The sequence below is a fragment of the Streptopelia decaocto genome, assembly GCF_964273445.1.
Source record: "Streptopelia decaocto genome assembly, chromosome: Z".
NCBI classification, from domain to species: Eukaryota; Metazoa; Chordata; class Aves; order Columbiformes; family Columbidae; genus Streptopelia; species Streptopelia decaocto.
The window spans coordinates 61,783,804-61,805,902 of NC_138657.1; the positions used below are offsets into that span (position 1 = coordinate 61,783,804).

General features: G+C 39.0%; 1 protein-coding gene across 2 annotated transcripts in view; it reads left to right on the plus strand.

Annotated features, from left to right (window-relative positions):
* Positions 1-14,652, plus strand: part of LMBRD2 (LMBR1 domain containing 2) — a 38,350-nt gene extending 23,698 nt beyond the window's left edge. The window contains exons 15-19 of one of the 2 annotated variants that reach the window (XR_014186284.1): positions 490-536; positions 2,328-2,430; positions 3,715-3,844; positions 5,554-8,228; positions 12,763-14,652. Coding sequence is in view for 1 of the 2 variants with exons in the window: in XM_082075505.1 (XP_081931631.1) it covers positions 490-536; positions 2,328-2,430; positions 3,715-3,844; positions 5,554-5,614 (341 nt within the window). In the remaining variant the exon portion in view is untranslated. Of the gene's footprint in view, positions 1-489; positions 537-2,327; positions 2,431-3,714; positions 3,845-5,553 lie in introns of both variants that reach the window. The other variant, XM_082075505.1, reaches the window with a different exon arrangement.
* Positions 14,653-22,099: the final 7,447 nt, after the last annotated feature.

Below are 22,099 nucleotides of genomic sequence, written 5' to 3' on the forward strand. Positions count from 1 at the left end.
TTGAAGTATCAGTATTTCTTTTTTTGGAGAAAGAGGAGTATCTCTCATTCCCTTAAACAAGAGGTTTCTCTTTCTTTGTTACTGTTATGTTCCACTTCCATCTTAATAGCAGATGTGGACATGAACTATTTGGGCCATATGTTAGCCTTTACAGAACTTCAGCAAGATTTTGGTGCAATAATGCTCAAGTTTCTTCCTAACGTTATACTTCTTCAAACTATTTGTAAGAGGTTTTTTTGCTTTGCCAACTGGTATCCAGATGTTATGCCTTGACGTGAGATATCATATTGATGAATTCATTTTAATGGAAAACTTCATAGTGATAGACAAGCAGCTCTGTCTTTTGCTTTAATTTAATTGTATAAGCCATCTATTTCAATAAGAGTCTTTGCTAGTTAGTTTTGGATTTTCGTTGTTTGTTTAGAAAAATGGTAACGATTTTTCTTGTATATAGCTCAAACTATTTTTTTTTTTTTTTTTAATTTATAGAGAAAAGAAAACGACAAAGGCAGGAAGAAGGTGAAAACAGAAGAAGGGTATGAGATATTGTTTTAATCTACTGCACTATCTGATAGGGTTTGCCATTGCTATCTAATTCAGTATGTTGTATTTCACAAAAAAAAAATCCAATAATTGATGGAATCAGTTTAATCTTGCAGAATAGTCTTGGCTGAGGGGAAAAAACAATTTATTCTTTAGTTTTAAAGGGTAAGAGGATGATTGTGGTCATGCTACTTGGACACTTTTGTTACTCAGTGTTCTGTGAGAACAGTCTATGTCAAAAAGTGCAATAAGCATTAAGCAGGGTCTTATTATCAGTTTTTTCTGTTGATACCGCTCTTCTTGAAATAACCACAGTTGCAATGTCATCATATTCACTGAAATGAGGACTGTATGCTGCTCCCAAACTTACCTGTAGCTTTGTGTGCTCATTGGAAAGTAATTGGTACAATTTTTTTTTTCAGGTGAAGGAATTACGTTTAAGACAGAATTAATACTGTTAACTCTGAGTTACAAACAGAATGTTTGATTCAAATTATACTTTGAGTGCATATTGAATTGCAAGATTTGTAAAGGCAGTCAGTCTGGATAAGAAAATAATTCAGGCAGCTTCATTTTAAGCAGCTTTAGTTAACTATAAGCTTTATTTTTCATTAAGTTACAACATTTGGAAATTAGTGTAGAAAGTCACAATCAAAGAGGTAAATTGAAAGGATGCATACAAAGAATGAACAGATTAAAATAAGGGAAAAATATTATCTGCAGAAAGGAAGATAATACTGGGACTGAAAACTCTCTTCTTTTCAAGGTCAGGGATACTTCAATTCTTTATGCAAGCCAGTACTGCATAGTTGTACTGCATAGACCTTTCTTCTGATCCTTTCCCCCCAATCTCATGATTTTAGAACTTGAACTTATTGTGAAACCAAGTAGTGGCAAATGCATGATGCATTTAGTATACAATAAACTGATCTGACATTAAGCAACAGTTTTAATTCAACAGCAAACTCAATTTCAGATGTTACCTGATTTTTGAGTTTGTTAAATACTGTAGTACGTTCATTCTTGAAACTTGTGGGGCTTCAGAGAGTGTTACCTTCTTCTGGATCATGATTGACTCTATTGCATGCAAGCATGCAGCTTGATCCTGCTGCAGCTTAGAACTGTAACATGTGGTATAGATTAACACAGTAATTTTGAGTATACCAGTTCCTACCAGTCCATGATCTGAGATCTAGATACGCATCCAAAACATATTGAAGTAATTGCAACAATTGGAGAAGTTTCTATTGAGACATGAAGTTGTGGCCTAATAAAAGCATGAGACATTTTCTTCTTCAATATTTTATTGTACTTCATACTAAAATGTGTATGTACTAAAATGTAGTGGAATGGAAACACAACAAAACAACAAGCTTAGAAAACATGGCTTGTCAAATTTTTTTTTTTTTTCGTGCTATCTGCATCTGGTTATTTTACCATTCTACCACTAGATGGAAGCAGAAATCCAAAAAAGCAACATTCTCACCATAACTTAGAGCAGTTAAATGAACTTCATGTGCAGATGTAATATGTAGTTCTGCAAGTCTTTCTTAAGAACCATTATGGTAACTGCTTTAGTGAAGGGACATATCTTGAGTTTAAAACAAAACAAAAATTGTTTCTGTGTCAAGAGGACCATTTTCAAAATATTACTTTTCATAGTCTGATGCACTTGACCAATTAGCTCTAAATAGTGGGTCTGGAATATTTCTTGATCCTATGTATGCTTTCGTTGTGTTATTTTTTCATAACAGCTTGTGTTTTCATTTTTGTAATTTTTTCAGGAGTGGAAGGAACGGTATGGAAATAGAGACGATTCCACTAGAAACAGAGTTGTCCACACAGACCAAAAAGAATCCAGCTTCTCAGAGGCCAATACCAATAGACGTAAGCTTTGTGCATTTTGAGCTGAGTTCGCTTTGTTTTTTTAGTATCTTGTGTGTACAGCACTGGTTGTGTGAGTAGCTTCAAATAGATTCCTTTTTGTCTTTGATTATGATTATTCCCTTAGATTATTATTCCCTTAGATGATTATGACTATTCCCTTCTGTGGCACAGTACCATCTTGCCCATTAAAGACACCTGAAAAGGGTGCTGTGTTTCTTTCTATCTTCAACGCTTCAACTAGCTGAGGCTGGAGATTCTGGCTGGTGTCAATTACTTGATCTTCTTATGGGATACAATGATTGCAATTAGAGTAGCAGTTATCAACAAAGAGAATTTATTTAGGATGTGTCTTGTGTCTTGAAGTTGAGAGTTTTAAATCTTTAAATTCACCTGTTCTAGTTGCAAGTGAACTCTCTCAGACTGGAATAATGGAATAATCAGATAAATGACCAACAAATATAAAGCAAATAATCTATCACATGAGCATATATGTGTTCATTTAATAATGTCTATTAGCAAAACACTCCTTTGTGGATGCTCTAAGCCTTGAAAAATTTTGTCACAGTGTTAAAGTAAGTTTTTTATGTATTCTATGTGCTCCTGTAAGCTGACAACAAGTAAGTGAAACTGAAAAAAAGAAGGAAAAAGGGGGAGGAGGAGGGCAGCTTTGAACAGGCTTTTGAGACAACTCTGGTAGCTTTCCCTCTCCTCTTTACGAAGTTGGAAACCCAAATTTTCAGTGCTAGACTAACTGAAATTATATGAAATTATATTTTAATATTAACCATATAAATATGTATTATTCAAGCACCAAAACAATCTGTAGGTACTAGCCTAGTGAACGAGGCAGAGTGAACTGCAAAATACCTATATTTCATTAGTTCATGAGATTGCCTCTTTGAAAACAAAACCAAAACCTTCCAATTAGATTAGTTAAAGTGGGAGTTTGGGAAAGTGAATGGATAATTTATCAATTTAAAGGTAAAGTTTGCGTACAACTTCTTTTTTTCTTTTTTCTTTTTTTTTTAATTCTTTGCAAAGCAGATACCATACTATTTAAGGGAAAGTTATAGTTAAATTGCTTTGGAGATACAAAAATGAAATAGTACAAATTTGAGTATGTAGCCAGATTTGCTTTAATATTGAATCTACTCCAAATCATCACACTTACACTTTGAATGAGATACTGGCAAATCATTATTATGGTCTCTTATATTTTATGTCTCCACATACTCCAAGGTGTTCATAGAGCAAATGAGTCTTTCCTTCCTTTTACCTATTCAGCACTATCAAAATATACCCGATCAAATGGCAGGACTGAAAGAGATAGAATAGAACTCCTCCAGGATGCAGAACCTTTGGACTTTAATGCAGAGTCGATTAGTGATGACCCTCTTGAATCGGATGCGGGAAGGTGAGGAGTCTTTGTCACTTACAATTAAATATACTAATGTCTTCTGTCTTCTGAACTATGGCAGCTATATCAGATGGTATCATAAAAATAGTTCTGAAAACAAAATTTGTTGTCTCACCTAGCTCTTTTCCTTTATTTCTTTTCTCCCATGATATGGGATTTGTTTTAGAGCCAATTGAAACCTGAAGGTTTAATATAATTTTGTGTATTGGCATAATATGAAAAATACTGCATATAAAAACGGAAGTGAAAGAACTGAAGAATGACATGTATATGTACAATAAAAGGTTTTCTATAGTTTCCTGTAAGACTTCAGAAAGCTCACTTGATTTCCATGTACAAAGACCGTCACAAAGGGCTGCAAGAAATAAAACTGAGTATTACAAGACCAGAACTTGCAGGAATACACCTGGGGATCCAATCTTGGAACTACTGGAGTAAATTAAAATCTGATCTTATTGAACAAGAAGTCCTAGAGTACACAGCCTAGTACATCTATAATGGAGAATTCTGTGATTCTATGGGTTTGACTGCAACACCAAATTTCCTTAATTGTGAAATAGAGTATAGCTACTAAGCTCTGCTCCTATTTGTAATAAGAAGCAATACATTTTATGGGTGCTTTTTTATCTAGGTATTTACAATGTAGAACCATTTAATGAGAAATAATTCTAAATTCCCTTACAAAAAGTTATAGTTTACATTATTTTTCAGCTAAAACCAGCATACCTAATCAAATTAAAAAATCATAAATGACTTATCTATAATGTCAACAAATATTAATAAATGTCACTTCAAAAACATGCAAAGAATGCTGTTAAATGCCACTGCCAGGTTTTACAGATTGATTCAGCAATCTTAGTTTGTGTCAACAACTTAACGCTTCTAATGTCACCACATTTCAAAAGTTTTTTCTTTTTAAGCACAACAGTTTAAAGAGGAACTAGCCTAGCCATTCTCTCAGCTGTTGTCTTCTATAGAGTGTGAAAGGGGTAGTAGTCTGCAAAAATAGCAATATGCATATATAATTCTTTTGGAGCAAATACTTTTCAAGTACAGTACCTGAAGTCTTCTGGGACCTATAATGAACTATGCAGAGTGGAATATTCTGAACTTTTTATTTAAAAAGAAAATCTGGAGCCACAGAGCTTAGTTGAGCTTTCCTCTGGCAACCTACTTTTCATTTCATAGAGGTAATAAATCAAGAATAATTGCGTATGAAGTCTCAATTCACTTAAAAAGAGCTCATGTTACATTGATTTTTACAACTAGAGCTCCTGCAATAATTACAAACATTCTAGGACAGTAAGAGCACTGTGTGCGTGTGTGTCTGTGTGTGCGTGTCTGTGCGTGTCTGTGTCACTCAAACTATTTTTGCTATTGGATATTTTGGGGATTTTTTAAAGAGGAAAATTCTGTTCAACAAAAACATTCAACTTCTTTCCTTTGTATCAGGGGAAGAAAGTTTGTTAAGGCTCCTGGTATTCATATCACTGTTTTTCTTGGTCACATGAGATTTAATTTAATAACTACTTATGAAATTCTCATGGAAACAGTAATTCAGTAGAACTTCAGATCCTGTAATACATTGAGAGTGAAGGAGTAAGAGTACAATGAAAGCTATATGATTTCATGGGTCTTGATTTTTTTTTTTTTTTTTTTTTTTTACTTCCTGTGATACTTTTTCATATTTAAAATTGATTCTGCAGGTACCAGCCTGGTGGAAGATACCTGTCAATGTCTCGAAGCAAAATTTTTGATGATGTCTAAACTCCTCAAAGCTAAAGAAAATTCCTTGGAAATCTATTCCTACTTATTGCTTAGAAAATATTGTATTAATGGTATATTGCTGAACTAGAAAGAACATTTTTGTTTAGAAAAAGAATATGAAGGAACAACTATTTTGGAAATGCACTTGTATGATAACTATACTGCTTATGACAAGAATATGCTTCTTCTATTGTAGATATTGTTGTGCATCAGTGTGGGCTTTTGTGTCATTACCAAAAAGAGAAGACTGTTAATTGAGTTAATAGAGGGTAAACTTAATAAATATACCTTGAACTGTAGCACTGCAAGTTTTAGGAAGGCGATTTTTAGAAGAAATTTTTTTATATTTTAAGAGAGGTTGTGAGGGCATCTTGATGCACCCAAAGTGCAGTTATATCAATTACTGTAGTAAACACTTTATATAATTTTTCTATTTGAACTTAATTCATTTCAGTAGATTTTGGGTTAGGCATAAAGGCTTCTTTTGGCTTTAGTGGTCTTTGAATCAGACCCCATATAAGCAAGAAGATTGAATTATAGAATCATAGAATAGTTTTTGTTGGAAGGGACCTTCAAAGGTCATCTAGTCCAAGCCTCCTGCAATGAACAGTGACATCTTCAACTAGATCAGGTTTCTCAGAGCCCCATCCAGCCTGGCCTGGATTGTCTCCAGGGGATGGGGCATCTACCACCTCTCTGGGGAACCTGTTCCAGTATTTTACCACCCTCATTGTAAAAAATGTCTTCCTTGTGTCTAACCTAATCTCCTTTAGTTTAAAACCATTAACCCTTGTCCTTTTGCAACAGGCCCTTGAGCTTGCCTGGGTCCCTCTGGGCCTTCAGGCGTGTCAGCTGCACCACTCAGCTTGGTGTCATCAAATTTTGCTGAAGGTGCACTTGATCTCAGTGTCTGTGTCATTGATGAAGATACTAAACAGTACTGGTCCCAGTACAGAACCCTGAGGGACACCACTTGTCACCGGTGTCCATCCAAATATTGAGCCCCTGACCACTACTCCCTGGATGCCACCATCCAGCCAATTCCTCATACACCAAACAGTCCACCTATCAAATCCATATCTCTCCAACTTAGAAAGTTTTTGTGGGGGACAGTGTCAAAGGCTTTACAGAAGTCCAGGTAGACAACATCAGTAGCCCTTCTTTTGTTGTCTGATGTAATCACTGTGGCCACTAGGTGGGTCAGGCAGGACTTGTCCTTGGTGAAGCTGTTCTGACTGTCTCGAGTCACCTCCCTGTCCTCCACGCGCCTTAGCATAGCTTTTAGGGGGATGTGTTCCATGATCTTCCCAGGCACAGAGGTGAGGTTGACATGTCAGTAGTTTTCAGGGTCCTCCTTTCTACTCTTTTTCAAAACAGGTGCAATGTTGCCCTTTTTCTAGTCTCCAGGGACTTCACCTGTCTGCCATGACTTCTCAAAAATCATGGCAGGCTGTTCTTCCTTGAATTTGGTGGCATAAATTTTGGAGCAAGATGTATCGGTCAAGAAAGGCTATATTTTTTTCTTTCTAACTGTATATGCAGATAAATGATTGTAGCATGTTTAAATGGTTGAAATTGATTATGGACCTGAGTTTCACTGTCATATGAGTGAGTCTATGTGCAATAGCAAGAATACATTATTGATTATATGATATCTGCTTAAGATTTTTACACTTGTAATGTTTGAAAATCTTGGCACAATAATGGTTTTTTAAATGTAAAAGAAATATAATGTGAAAATTGAGTTAGATGCTGAAACATTATAATTTGCACACACCTCAGGCACAGCTTCAAATTGTAGACTTTTTCATAAAAGAAGGGAAATACATAGCATGAGTAGATAACGGTAAACACTTTTGATGTTCCAAATGCCCAGGTTGCATTATGTATCTGTTTTTAAGGTGCCTGTATTTTGCAGTAAGTTCTTGCAAAAAGAATAATGCTTATTCAATTGAATGCCATTCAAAAATGCCAATTATAACAGTGTAAAAAAGCTTCACATTAATTTCACTGATGTAGATAAATTTTTAAACTGTAGTTAGTTGAAGGAATTTTCAAGTGTAATCATAAGGTAAAAGATGTGGTCAAATTCTTTTTATCGTTGAAAAATTAATTTAAAACATTGCTTGATTGCAGTTTGTCTTATGTCTTTACCACTTGAAAGTTTTATTATGTGCTGTTGCAAAGTTATGTTGAAAACTGAAAGAGAACATCTTTCTGTCTTAATTTTTTTATCATGCTTAAAAAACAGATATTCCTTAAAGCAGCTGGGTATTAGTTATTCTTAAAGTATATTTTCATTAATGAGGTGTTCTACTAATTTTTAAAAATAGTCTTTGTTTTCTGAAGTAATTGTTGATGGGGATCTAACTACCTCCTGTGATTTAGTACTTTATGTATTCTAACAGTAGTGGTATTTGTAATATATTGATCTGCCTGTTTTAAAACACTGAATTGTTACTATGAAGGAGAAAAAAATACTCTATTTGTATAGAAATAATTATATTAATAAATCAGAAGACATAAAATAATCATCAGTTCTGTTCTTAGGTGAATACACTGAATGACAGCCATGCCCGCATGCATTCACGCTCAAGCAATTTCCAGATCACCTGTAAGACGGCACTTTTTTAGTTTATTATGTGTATTATAAAAGCTTGATCAAAATCTTATGGCTGTATCAGGGACTGGAAGTCAAGAAAATGAAACTCTTTTTATTCAGTTTGTTCTTTAGCGACTTTATGTTAGCACTTATTAAATTTATTTTAGATGTACTTAGAAATGCTATCCTGAATTCAGCCTTTTATAAGTCCTAAGAAATCCATCCACATCAGTGCTCTTAGACTTAATATTTCCTTTTTAAAAAATTATCTCTCATTTAATTGCCTGAAATTTTATTTGTGAAAATCTTCGGATGAAATGAGGCTCAAGTTCTTTAGGTCTTGAAATGTCATTACAAAGGCGTCTAATTCAGTGCTAATGAAAAAATTATAGAAGGAGTGTTTGATTTTTCTGAATGCTTGTGAAGTATCTTTACCTGGCTCTTGCTGACTTCAGAGAGTTGAACTGAGTTTTCTTGGGGCCTGCTCTTTGCCTCTCAGAAATGAGTGGAATGACTGCAAACATAATTTTCAGTGGAAACTTGGTCAGGATTTCATATACAAAAGCTAACTAGTCCCTGGTGCAAGTCCTTTGTGCAGTTTTCCTTGGGATACAATAATTAAAGGAGTTGACTGTATAAATTAATGGCAGTGGGATTTCAGTTGCTAACATAGAAATTGAGGTGGGAATCCACTGACCTTTTTTGATGTTGCAGTGGAGTGATGGAGCAACCAATGGCTGCTCTTTGAAAGCATGGGAATTAGAGCTCTGAAAATCTCTCAAGAGGTCATGGAATCACAGAATCATAGAAAAGTTTGGGTTGGAAGGGACCTTTAAATGTCCCTGCAATGAGCAGGAACGTATTTAACTAGATCAGGTTGCTCAGAGCCCCATCCAGCCTGGCCTTGAATGTCTCCAGGGATGGGGCATCGACCACCTCTCTGGGCAACCTGTGCCAGTGTCTCACTCAACACCATCACAGTCAAAAGTTTCTTCCTTATATCTAGGCTGAATCTCCCTTCTATCAGTTTAAAATCATTACTTCCTGTCCTGTTACAACAGGCCCTCCAAAAATTCTGTCCCCATCTTTCTTATAAGCCCCTTTTAAACACTGAAAGGCCACAATAATGTCTCCCTGGAGCCTTTTCTTCTCCAGGCTGAACAACCCCAACTCTCTCAGCCTGTCCTCACAGCAGAGCTGTTCCAGCCTCTGATCATTTTTGTGGCTCCTCAGGCCCCTCTCCAACAGGTCCATGTCTTTCCTGTGCTGAGGGCTCCAGAGCTGGACACAGGACTCCAGGTGGGGTCTCACCAGAGCAGAGCAGAGGGGCAGAATCACCTCCCCTGACCTGATGGCCACACTGCTTTTGATGCAGCTCAAGATATGATTGGCTTTCTGGGCTGCGAGTGCACATTGCTGGTTCATGTCCAATCTTTCATCCACCAGCACCCCCAAGTCCTTCTCCACAGGGCTGCTCTCAATCCCTTCATCTCCCAGCCTGGATTGATATTGGTGGTTGACCTGACCCAGTTGCAGGACCTTGCACTTGGCCTTGTTGAACCTCATGAGGTTCACGTGGACCCACTTCACAAGCTTGTCCAGGTCCTTCTGGATGGCATCCTGTCCCTCAGGAGTGTCAACTGCACCACTCAGCTTGGTGTCATCTGCAAATTTGCTGAAGGTGCACTTGATCCTAGTGTTTGTGTCATTGATGAAGATACTAAACAGTGCTGATCCCAATACAGAACCCTGAGGGACACCATTTGTCACCAGTGTCAATTGCGATACCGAGCCCTTGATCACTGCCCTCTGGATGCCACCATCCAGCCAATTCCTCATACACCAAACAGTCAAATACATACACCAACAGTCAAATACACCAAACATCAAATCCATATGTTCAATTTAAAGAGAAGAATGTTGTGGGGGACAGTGTTAAAGGCTTTAAGGCTTTACAGAAATCCAGGTAGATGACATTCATAGCCCTTCACTTGTCCACTGAGGTAGTCACTCTATCACAGAAGGCCACTAGGTTGGTCAGACAGGACTTGCCCTTTGTGAAGCTCTGTTGACTGTCTCGAATCACCTCCCTGTTCTTCATGTGCCTTAGTATAGCTTCTGGGAGGATCTGCTTCGTCATCTTCCCAGGTGTCTCCCAACAGGGGAGAGAATCAAAAGGGAAGGGAGAAACTTGGATTGAGATAAACAGTTTAATAAAATAACAAAATACTAATACACTAGTAGTACATATGTGTATATATATAAAATAGAAATAAAAGGTACTCAAGGCAATTCCTTATGAACTCTGTGCACAACTGAGCAGCCAGTGCCAGCAAGCCACACCTGGTCCAAACAGCCGATCCCAGAGAGAAAAAAAGGAGAGGAAAAAGGCAGAGAAACCAAGAGGCCTCTGCTGGATGCAAAAGGCCGAGCTCAACATCCCGACTGAAACTCCCCCAGCTCGTTAGCAAGAGCAAGAGATAGCGAAAGAAGCAAAACCAGAAGATCCCAACTCCTAGCTTCCCCTTAAATAATTAGCATGACACTAATGGGATGGAATACTCTCATTGATCAGCCTGGGTGTCAGTCAAGCTCTGCCCCATCCATGCCCACCTTCTTCGATGCCTCACACCTGTGGGCAGAGCATTCAGAATGTCCTTGGCTCTCAGACCAGAGCAATTAAAAACATTAACCCTGTGCTGGGGTTTTATCGCTTGTTCTCAAACTAAGTCCAAATAATGACTGTGCTAGCTATGAAAAAGAGAGGTTTCTAATTGCATGAAGAAAATTAACCCATTTTCAGTCAAACCAGCACACCAGGCACAGAGGTGAGATTGACAGGTCAGTAGTTCCCAGGGTCCTCCTTTCTACTCTTTTTCAAAATAGGTGTGATGTTTCCTTTTTTCCAGTCTCCAGAAACTTCACCTGACTGCTGTGACTTCTCAAATCTCGCAACTACATCAGCCAATTCCCTCAGGACTCTGAGATGCATCTCATCAGGTCCCATAGACTTACCTATGTTCAGGTTCTTCATGTGATCGTGAACCTGATCTTCTCTTATAGTTGGAGGTACTTTGATCCCCCTATCCCTGTGTTTTATTTCATCCACTCAAGAGGTGTGGGAAGAGAGGCTGCCAGTGAAGACTGAGGCAAAAAGGTTGTTGAATATCTCAGCCTTCTCCTTGTCTGTTGTTACCAGTTTGCCAGTCTTGCACACCAGGGGAGTACACTTTCTTTGACCTTCCTTTTCTGGCTGACATACCTGTACAAGCCCTTCTTGTTATTCTTTGCGTCCCTTGCCAAGTTCAGCTCCAGCTGTGCCTTGGTCTTCCTGACCCCATCTCTGCACAACTGGGCAGTGTCCCTGTGCTCTTCCCAGGACACCTGTCCCTGCTTCTGCTGCCTGTGCATTTCCTTCTTGCTCTTTAGTTTGACCAGCAGGTCTTGATTCAGCCATGCCAGTTTCTTGCCTTTGTTTCCCAGTTTCTTACACCTGGGGATCGAGAGCTCTTGTACTCTGTGGAAAGTGTCCTTAAAGATCTGCCAGCTGTGTTCTGCTCCCTTGTCCCTGAGGGCAGTTTCCCAGGGTTTCTGACTGACTAACTCCCTGAAGAGCTAAAAGCTGGCTTTCCTAAAATTCAGGGTTCTGACTTTACTCTTTGCCTGACCCCCTTCCCTCCCAACAGCAAACTCCGGCAGTGCTGGAGTTCTCTGGATTGCACTTGGAGATCCCTGGTGTCACATGCTCCCTGGATGCTGGGTGTTTAAATACAGGGTTGATTAGTGAAGTCAGGTTTCATCCACAGTGGTCATTGCTGACAAGCAGTTGCTCTAATTAAGTGCAATTTTTCGGCAAATTAATCTGAAGTGTGTTTTGAAAAGCAATTGTGAGCTCATGTGGCTAAATCTGGAAGATTTTCAAAAAAGAAATACAGAGTTACAAGTATTAAAAAACATCATGGAACTAATGCCTGCACGACATTTGCTGCGTACTTGAGCTAGTTTTAAACTAATTTGCTTACTGCTTGTACAAATAATGCAGAACTTGTTTGGGGGCTACATGCCAAAGGATTTACCCCACTTGAGAGAGGTGGTAGATGCCCCATCCCTGGAGACATTCAAGGCCAGGCTGGATGGGTTCTGAGCAACCTGATCTAGTTGAAAATGTCCCTGCTCATGGCAGAGGGGTTGGACTAGATGAGCTTTGAAGGTCCCTTCCAACCCAAACTGTTCTGTGATTCTATGACAATTCATAGACAAATTGCAGCAACTTTTTATAAGTTAGTTGCCACTTTAGCTCTAGTTCTAACACTACCACAGCTAAAAAAACTCAAAACTAGCTTTGATATGTTGAAGACATTACTGTACTGTAGGCTAATCATGTTCTTGCATCACATTTGATGCTCCAGCTTAGGTGATTTAAAATATAACTGCTTTGCAAACTCTGCTTTTGTGAACTGAATGTTGGTTTATTTATTCTGTCAGTATATAGTCGTATTCATTTGCAGCTAAGAAATGTCAATTATCTCTTTTTTTTTTTTTTTAGTTTCACTTTCTGAATTACTGAGCAGTTAGAATATGCTGCCATTTCATCATCATTTCTGCAGTTTCCTTTTCAGCTGTGAATACCAAAAAAACCCCAAAACACCAAAAAACCCACCCAAGTTAAGTACAAATGTTTAAGTATCTTCATGTCAAAGATTTAAACCAGTGAAAATAATCCATGCAAGTTGTAGTGAACTTTGAAAAGTGGGAGTGAAAACAGTAGCTACTTTCATACGGTGTCAGTACTAGATTTCTTTAAAAGTATGAATAGCAAAAAGCTCTAGTCAAACTTACTACTCCTACTAGATTTGTAGTTCTGTTTTTTTCAGGCAGTTACAAATATACAAATATACATATCCTGATATCTATATTGGGAAATGAGTCCTCTGCACTCTGCTTAGGAAAGGTGCAGCTCTCAGTGATGAAGTGAGGGATTTTTTTAATGAGGGAAGGTAAAGGATATACAACTTTTAGTGACACTTTGGAGAAACTATGGTATATTTTGTTATTTAGGTACGATAACATGTTAAGAAACAACAAACTTTATACTACTGTAACTCACACTGCTGGATAAATCATGATGTATAATCTGCCTTTATTTTGCAATCAAAATTGCACTTGTAAAATTGTCATTGACAGTATTAATGGGGATAGCCGAAAACTGTTGTCTTTTCCATATTTATTCTTGCTACAACAACTATGATAATAATTTTTACAAAGTATTAAAAAGTGATTAGCCTGATTTTCTGTGATTATGGTAATTTGTCTTTTATTGAATTTACTGTGGAATACTGTAAGTGCTATGTGAAAAATACAGTATTTTGTTCTAGTTTTCATTATTGCTATAATTACTTGCAATCTGAGGGGCATTTACAATACCAAATAGAGATCACTCTACGGAGGAAAACTTTTTAGGAGGTTTGTTAAAGAAATGTGACCTATTCATAACAGACAAATAAGTGCATCTTGATTATTAACAAAAACACTACTTAGAGTATGTATTATCTTCTAGGTTTTAATTGCTCTTTAAAATTCAGAAAATGATTACTTTTTTCAGAGCAGCTTATTTGTGCATCTTACAAACTTTCTGAAACTTTTACGGTCTTTTTCTCTAGTGAGCTCTGCAGGAATATGTGCTGCTTCATGGCAGTTCTCCAGTACTAGCTGTGCCTCTAATTAAGTAGTCTAATCTAAAGCTGAGACACTCCTACACCGTTGGATTATGTTAACAGAAACCCAGCATCCCTAGCATAAAAGCACCTTGAACTAGATCCCTTTCTAAAACATTACTTGCTGTCATTGATTATGTTGCGTTATATTTGGTATCTTCTGTTTCAGTCATATGGGAAGCCCCATCAGGTTTATTCTTTGTTTCTATTAAAATGCACTGGAATGTATTCCTCAGCATGGTTTTGTGCATGTGTGTTTTAGTTGTAATTGGCAGGCAATAATAAGATGCAACTTCAGTTGTTTCTTCAGGATAATGTTGTTATATTTTACATACTCCTGTGAATTGTAATAGTTGCAGACTGATGGCTTAGCCATCACAGTAGAAATTAATTATTTTCTATAGAAATACCTTATATTTCTATAGAGGTATCTGGATGATAAGGGAATGAATTTGTAAGTAGAGGTGTAGTAATAGAAGATGTTCATTTTCCAGTGTTTATCAAGGATAGGTTGTAGGAGTGCTGCTTATGCATAGACGATCTTCTTTTGCCTTATGATGCAAGTATGTATGCATAATACTTTGTTTTGAAATTCACTGAGTTATAGATTTTTCACTGTAGTGTTCTAAATTATTGTTGTACTGGATGTATTTTTGAAATGTGTGTTAAAATATCTAGTGAAAGAGTTAAGTTGGCATGAAATAAATAATTTCTGCGATACATTTTCCCTGGTGTATTTTACATATTCATGCTTCTCTGAAATATTTTTTATAGTGATCCACTGGAGAAATTTTACCTAAATATTTTTTCCAGGTAGAAATTAGGTTTACTGAAGAAGAATTGTAATTTTACTGTACAATCTCACCTTGCTTTGCTCATCTTTTTACATCTTCTTTAAAGCAGATTAAAAAGGGAAATTGAGAAGCTTGCGTATTTATCACTTTTCTATTCCCTACCTAAAAAAAAAAAAAAAGGGGCAAAAATAAGGTGAAGGAAGAAGAGACTGGTTTGTTGTTTTGTTTTGTTTTTTTTTTTTAATTTAAATATTGTCTCTATAGAGCTATAGTGGCAGGGTATGGTTTTAGTTTTCTTCTTGCACTGATAAAGTGACATTTTTCTTGAGAGGTACAGAAGTATCTTCTGGATATCAATAATCGAAGAACCATACCCTGGAGTAAGTAATCTTTTTAGCACATCATAGTATTTGTAACAACTAAGACTAGGTGATTCCTGTATTTGATTATTTATTGTCTCCTATAGTTAATCTGCAACTGCTGTTTTAAGTGGGTTGCTGGAAACATTTTGGACACTCAAGACCAGCCTGTGCCATCGCTGCAGTAGAAGTGCGCAATGAATGAATGATGCATAACACAATGAATGAATGATGCATGCAGATGTTAAGAAAGATTAGTAACAGAAAGGGCAGTGGACCAAACTATCTATCATCATCATCCTGTGGATAGCACTTTCTCTATTTACAAGGGAAGAGGTAGGAGAAGCAGAATGATCTTCTCTGTATGTTTTAAATTTCTTTCCAGAGACTGTTTGGTTATTGAAGTGAATCACTCCCAGCATAGTCAAGCAGCCACACTCTTCAGACTTGCTGTGAGAAGTAGCTACTGTAAGCCTGACAGTACATAGTTCAGAGGGTGGGAATTATCCTGCATTAGATATTAGTTTTCCATTATTCATTGTCAGATTTTTGTTTGCCCAGAGAGCAATATAAATTTTGTTGTTTAATAGTCAACAGTTGCTAATGCAACTAGCATACATGTTCTGTGAGTTTTAAGTCTTCTGAAATAGCATTTGACTGACTGAATTATCAGGGTTGTGAATTAACCTTGCTCTGTCCTCCTCACTTCAGCTCTGCTTGCGTGGTGCCATGGTGTGCCTGCTGCAGCCTGCTGCCTGTTCATCCTGCTCTCTGCATACTGTAGTACAGATCTTAACCCTTCCTCTGCATAAACATCCTATATTTTTTGCTCCATCTTGTTATGCGTTAGTTCATTATACACCATTGCCTTCAGGATTTTTTGAGAGCTTTATGAAGAAGCCAAAGTTGTTCAGGGCCTGACTTGGACAGAAGACACATTTTTCCTTCCCTTCTTAGGGAATATGACCCGAACTGCGAATAAGGATGCTGCTCATAAACAGAGGTCAGGTATTGGAGTGTGTTATGAATGTGCGTTATGCTCTCAGGTTCCTTCCACCACAGCCTCTCTGGTTAAAGGGTGTGTGTTTTGAGTCACTCAGTCAACATGAGAGCAAAGGTGTAACTGAGGCAGTACCTAGACATGCTCTGTGGAAATCTAGGCCTTTGAAACCCAAGCGAACACTTATAGTTAAACAATTAACTGTCAAATGAAATAATTCCCAATGCTTAGGAAAGGACATCTATTCTGAGTAAACTTCACAAAGGCTGCATGCAGCTGGGAATTTTTCTTGTGTGTTCCATGTTCCTCTTATCTCCCAGGGTCTGGCTCCTTCCATAAGCACTAGTACTCTTGTAAAAACATCATGCTTTTTATTTTGGAAGAATTTGCTGGTTTAAAGTCTGTGGGAATCAAGAAGAAGATGCAAAAGTAGTGTGCTGCTGTGACGTATTTCAATGAGCAAGCAACAGCTTTCAAGCCCTGGTTTCACAAAAGCCTAGCAAGTCTATTGTAAGAGGCTAGGATCAGTGGCAGCCAGTGTGACACAGTGTCACCCCATTCAGAGGGTGCGCAGGTGACTTGTGTGTGTCACACCGTGTGTGGAAAGGACTGAGGCAAAGTGAACCCAGGGCAGAGAGAGAGGGGACAAGGGAAGTGGGTTGAGGGGCAAAGCAATGTGAGAGACTGAGTAGTGGTGATGAGGAAGATGTGATCTCTGTGTGCTCCTGGTGCAAGTTTACACCTTTTCCTGCTCACAGCCTCACCTCAGATTTTCTGTAGGAAATCTGATAACAACATGCCAATGGCTGGTACCTAAGGTCTAAGAATACGTAGTTTTGACTGCAGAGCAGCCGTAAGAGCCTGTGTTGGGCTCAGCATTGTGCAAACAGTCTGTAGAATTTGCCTCTCTTATATCAGGCATCTAACCTGAGCTTGAAGTTGAGAGTCCCTACACAAAGAGAAAACGAGGGAGTGAGCTTGGGCAGAGACTGAGAACTGAGCAAGTGTGGTGCAATTCAGGGCACCAAAATAAAATAAAGACATGTCTTGTGTTATTGCCTCTCACAGACAGTTCAGTGGTGGGTAAGGAGGACATAGTTGGAGTCAGGCTTTCTGGACTGCTGTTTAAAACATCTTTATGTATCAGCTCCAACTTGTGAGGTCTGAACAATGAACGTTGCAGAGGCTGTGGCTGCAGTGCTTGAGCAGGCTTGAACGCTGCTGGGTAGCAGGGTCTGTCCCAGGGTACCCACTGAGGTGGGAGCTCCCTGCTGAAGGGGTTACAGCATGAACTCCGGTCAGTGTTCCCTTTTGTCAGTTCTGAGTGATTTGGAACAAATTTTGAGGTAGAAACCTTAAAGACTGTTCTAAAAAATGGGATGGACTTCCTTCCTGTTTAAGCAGACATCTGTTGAAATGCTGCAGCAGTATAATCAGAAGTTCAGTCACCATTTATCAGGAACAAAAATTACTGTTGAGCCTTAGGGGTTAAGACCACGATTCTGCTCTCATTTAAATGAAGACCTTTGTCACTAGCAATATCAGACCATGTCTTATGTGGTTATTTCTCTGGGAACTGTTACAGAGATTGTCTGAATGCACTAGTATATTTGAATAAAGAAGAAATATGGAACCAATCTTTAGATCAGCTATATATACTTGCTATTGGAGTCCACAGCTACTCAGTCCACCTGAGATATCCAACTGTGATTTGGATATCAGTTGAGGAAAATTATTAAGGGGCAGCAACTAATACAACAGTCTGGCAGTTTGAGCCCATCAACTGTCAGGCAAGGTGACATTTACTTTGGGGTAGATAGGCCAAACCGGTACTCCTCTAGAAGAGAAGGTTCCTTAACAAGACTGAAAGGAACTGGCCCACTGTCACAATTAAAAAGAAAACAAACAAACAAACAAAAACACACCAACAAAACACAACAACCAAACAAAACACAAACACACACACACAAAAAAACCCAAAACAACAAACACCACCACCACCACCAAACTTTTTACTTTGGCTATGAGGTCTTTTAGCACTTGCAGAGACAAATAGAACAGGATGGCAAGTGAAACCATTCTTCAGTTCTAACAGTACCAGCATTGGATTCAAGCAGTTATTTCCTTGGATGCTGTCACGGAGGCACCCTGCGGTTAGTTTAAGGGACAACAGGGTTCAAAACAACTTTTATTTAACCAGTGAGAAACAGGGTTTTAGCACTCCAAAAGTGACTTAAATACAGGTTTGGATATGAGTTGAGGAAAATTATTAAGGGGCAGCAACTAATACAACAGGCGGTCCACAGAGTGCATGCACATGGCTTCACCAAAACAATGTTGGAGCCGTCTCTGAGTCCGGGAGGAGCACACACTTGCCTGTACACAGTGTGGGATTATTTTAAAGAGATACAAGTACTCGTCGTGAGTATGGAAAGTGTACACTTGCGATTCTGCGAGGGTAAATTTATAATTCACTCACAATCCTGTGAGTGTTAATACACGTGCAAATGTGCATAGAATATTACACGTGCTTATGTGGAAGCACAGGAGAAAAATACACTTGTGATTGTGCGAGGAAATAATTTATACACGTGCTTGTATTGAGCACGCAAAGTTACACGTGCAAATGTGCACGGAAAGTACACGTGCTTGTATTAAGCACGGAAAGTACGCGTGCAAATGTGCACGGAAAGTTACCCGTGCTTACATGGAAGCACGGGAGGAAAATACACCCACGATTATGCGAGGATGAATTTTACACGCGCTCATATTGAGCACAGAAAGTTGCACATGCAAATGTGCACGATAAGTATAAATACACTCACAATCCTGCGAGAAGTTTTACTCACACCCATGGCGGCCAGGCGAGCGGAGTCTCCATCGCGGGGAGGGGGGCTCTCGGCGGCAGCATCTGGCTCGTGCTCCGAGAGACCCGCAACAATGGGCGGAGTCTCGACGAGAATCCCGTTTTTATTGGCTGATCAGATCTGACTGTAGACATTCCAGAAGCTTCTCTGCACGCCCCCCCCTGGCTGTGGGTGCCCCTGAAGCCTCCAAACATCCCCCACGCTGGCCGTGGGCGCCCAGTGGCTCAGTGGCGCCTCGGCACTCCCTTCTCCTGACAGCCCTGGCCAGGGTGCTCTGGGGCCAAACAAAAGAAGCTGTAGCACAGAGAGAGAGAGATGTTCCTACTCCTCCCATGATGAAGGAGGGAGGGGGAGAGAGAGGGGTTTGCATCCTGCCACAGATGCTTACACTCTTGAGATATTTTTTCATATCTCTACTGCTTTAAAATTAAGAGCTTCAGCAGATTCTGCTGTCTGCCACCTTGGCTTCTGCCACTCAATCAGGAAGGACAGGGCAGCAACTGTTAACCTATGTAGATTGAGAGAATTGTTACGTCTTTAAAAAAAAAACAAAACAAACCCAAAACCCAAAAACAACAACAACAAAAAAAAACCAAACCAAACCAACAAACAAACCAACCATAATCTGTACAGAGAGTGCATTTTGTTTTTCTTTCTTTGCTGATATTTTCAAATTAGTCTGTTCCCAACTTTTGGCTATTAGTGATCAGAGAGGCACAAAACTCTTCTTCACACGACTCCAGAAATCCACAGCTGTGTGGGGATGAAATATCAAGACACAACACATAGGACTGTCCATCTCAGTCTGTGTCCTGCTAGCAGTAGGGAACTCTGCTACAGAGCACACCTTAATTTTTCTACAGCAGTGCAGGAGGGATTAAGAGCATCAACCATGTTACGCCAAATTTCTCCTTCAAGGAACTGAGTTCTTTGAGTATAATATTGATATGCCAGATGATTCATGCAACTCAGGTAAGGGGCTGAACATCTATTTGTATGGGAGGAAAAGCAAGACTGTCTAATTGGTACTGAGCATTTTAATTGCTACTTCCTCACCAGTTTTAGAGATTGTGAATTCTTTAAATTTTAATGCTTTAGATGTTAACAAATATAGTTAACTTTTCAATTGGTCCTGTTGAAAAGAATAACAAAGCGTATTAAAAAAAAAAAAAAATCAAGTGCACACTAATACTTCTGGATTGACAAAGAAAATCCTTGATGCTTGGTACCACTGAAATCCATACTTACAAGATTTGCTTACTTTCAAAGCATTCTTAAATAGAAGGAGCATGTACCTTGTTTCACAACATCCCTGTCAGCTATATGTATGACTGTCCGCTTGAAACCCGCGTCCTCCCATCCCACACCACAGCACACTCTTCTGGGCTGCTTGCAGCTTTGCTTGTGAGGTCTGGAAGCCATAGGTTGCTTTTCAAGAGGCCAGAGTTAAGGTGAACATTGTGGTGCCTCGAGTAGCCTCAGGATTCAAGTGCGGCAAAGCCCTGCCTCCCAGGAAACCATGGGCAGTGTGGAAAAACTCTAGACAACAGATTATGCTGGTAGGCAAAAATCTATTTATAAAATCTATCTACATATCTAGCTAGCCAGCTAGAAACACCAGCCAAGGCACTTGACAAGAAGCTCATTTGTCATAGCTCCAAACTCATCAAATCGCTGAGCTTAGTGTAATGACCCATTCATCTTCCTCATCAACAGAAGAGCCTGTCCCCAGAGTGGCCTCCCACATTTTGCGCTGACTCTGGAACAAGATTTGAGGAAGACAAGAGCAGAATTCTTCAAGAGGATTCTCTTCCCTTGCCTTGCAACAGTGAAGGACTGGACTGAGCCCTTAGCACTGGGCAGAAGGAGCTTGGTGTTTGCTTTGGTTTGAATCCAAGCTGTGACAGATAAGAAGAGCCTGATGTCAGGAACCCCTAACACGGCACATCGTCTCTCCAGGAAATTCTCTACTGGGAAAGTCCCTGGGGGAAGGCTGGAGAGTGGATGAACTTAAATGCTTAGTAAACTTCACAAAGGAAACCTCATACCACCCAAGAGTTCCTCCAGTGTACTCTGTGACTTCTGAGTTGAACATTAAGGGGACTGATGCCTTACCCGTGCCACCCACAGAAGATTTCTGACACTGATTATGACCAGGTATGTCCCATCCAAAAGTTAGAAACCTTGGGAGAAAGTGTCACACTGTCTAAAAAGAGATGCATTGCGTTTTGTGTTTCCTTTTGTTTCCACATTCCTGAGTTTGGGAAGCAGCCCTACACTGATGTGTTAATAGACAACCACTGAATTTCAAGCCTAGAAATGTCCTGTGTTTTATTCAAAGAACAAGATCCACCAGAGAAATCTCCAGACTTGAAACTACAAAAGTAAATTCCATGAATGTGTTTATGTAAAGTCTATTTTATCTTGCGGCATTAGCTTTTCCTAGGAATAATGTGGTAAAGAACTGTACGTACATGGTGAAGCGAGAGAGAACTTCCACTGAATTACTTTTGCAGCCTTACTTCATTATTTAAAGCCTAGTATTTATGAAGCCACTGTCTGGAGCTGTGAGGAATGTGAACGGGATTTGCAGATAATCGAAGATGGATTGTTATTAACTGCCTGTAAAGAGAAATCACGAAGACTGTGTACCTGGCCTCCACAAACCTGTTAGTTTTGCTGGCAAATCCTTTCTTAAGTTCATCAGCATAGTGCTGGCCACCACAGTACTTGGTACCTTGGTGGGGATTGGACTTCTCCTATTTTAAGCCATATGATATTTATGTTTTCAAAGAGAAGACATTTTTAACATATTGCTTTTAACTCAGCTTGTTTCTTTTTCCTTTATTTCAAATATAAGGAATGAGTAACATTTGCTTTTTCACAGCTCTGGGGCAAAAGGAGACAGAGAGTTCACAGTTCATACTGATCTGGATCCCAGTTGTGACAATGACAGTCAGAGAACATCTAGATGTCAGGCACCAAACCTTTCAGAAAGATCTACTGGCCAAGGGTGTGTCTCTGTGCTTTCATCCTCCCAATTTACCTTACTTTGTCCCTAAGAAACAGGCATTGATTTGTGCCATGTAACCACAAATCCTCCAGGATAAGCTTGGAGCCCCAAATTTTCCAAAGGTCCAGGGCCCCGT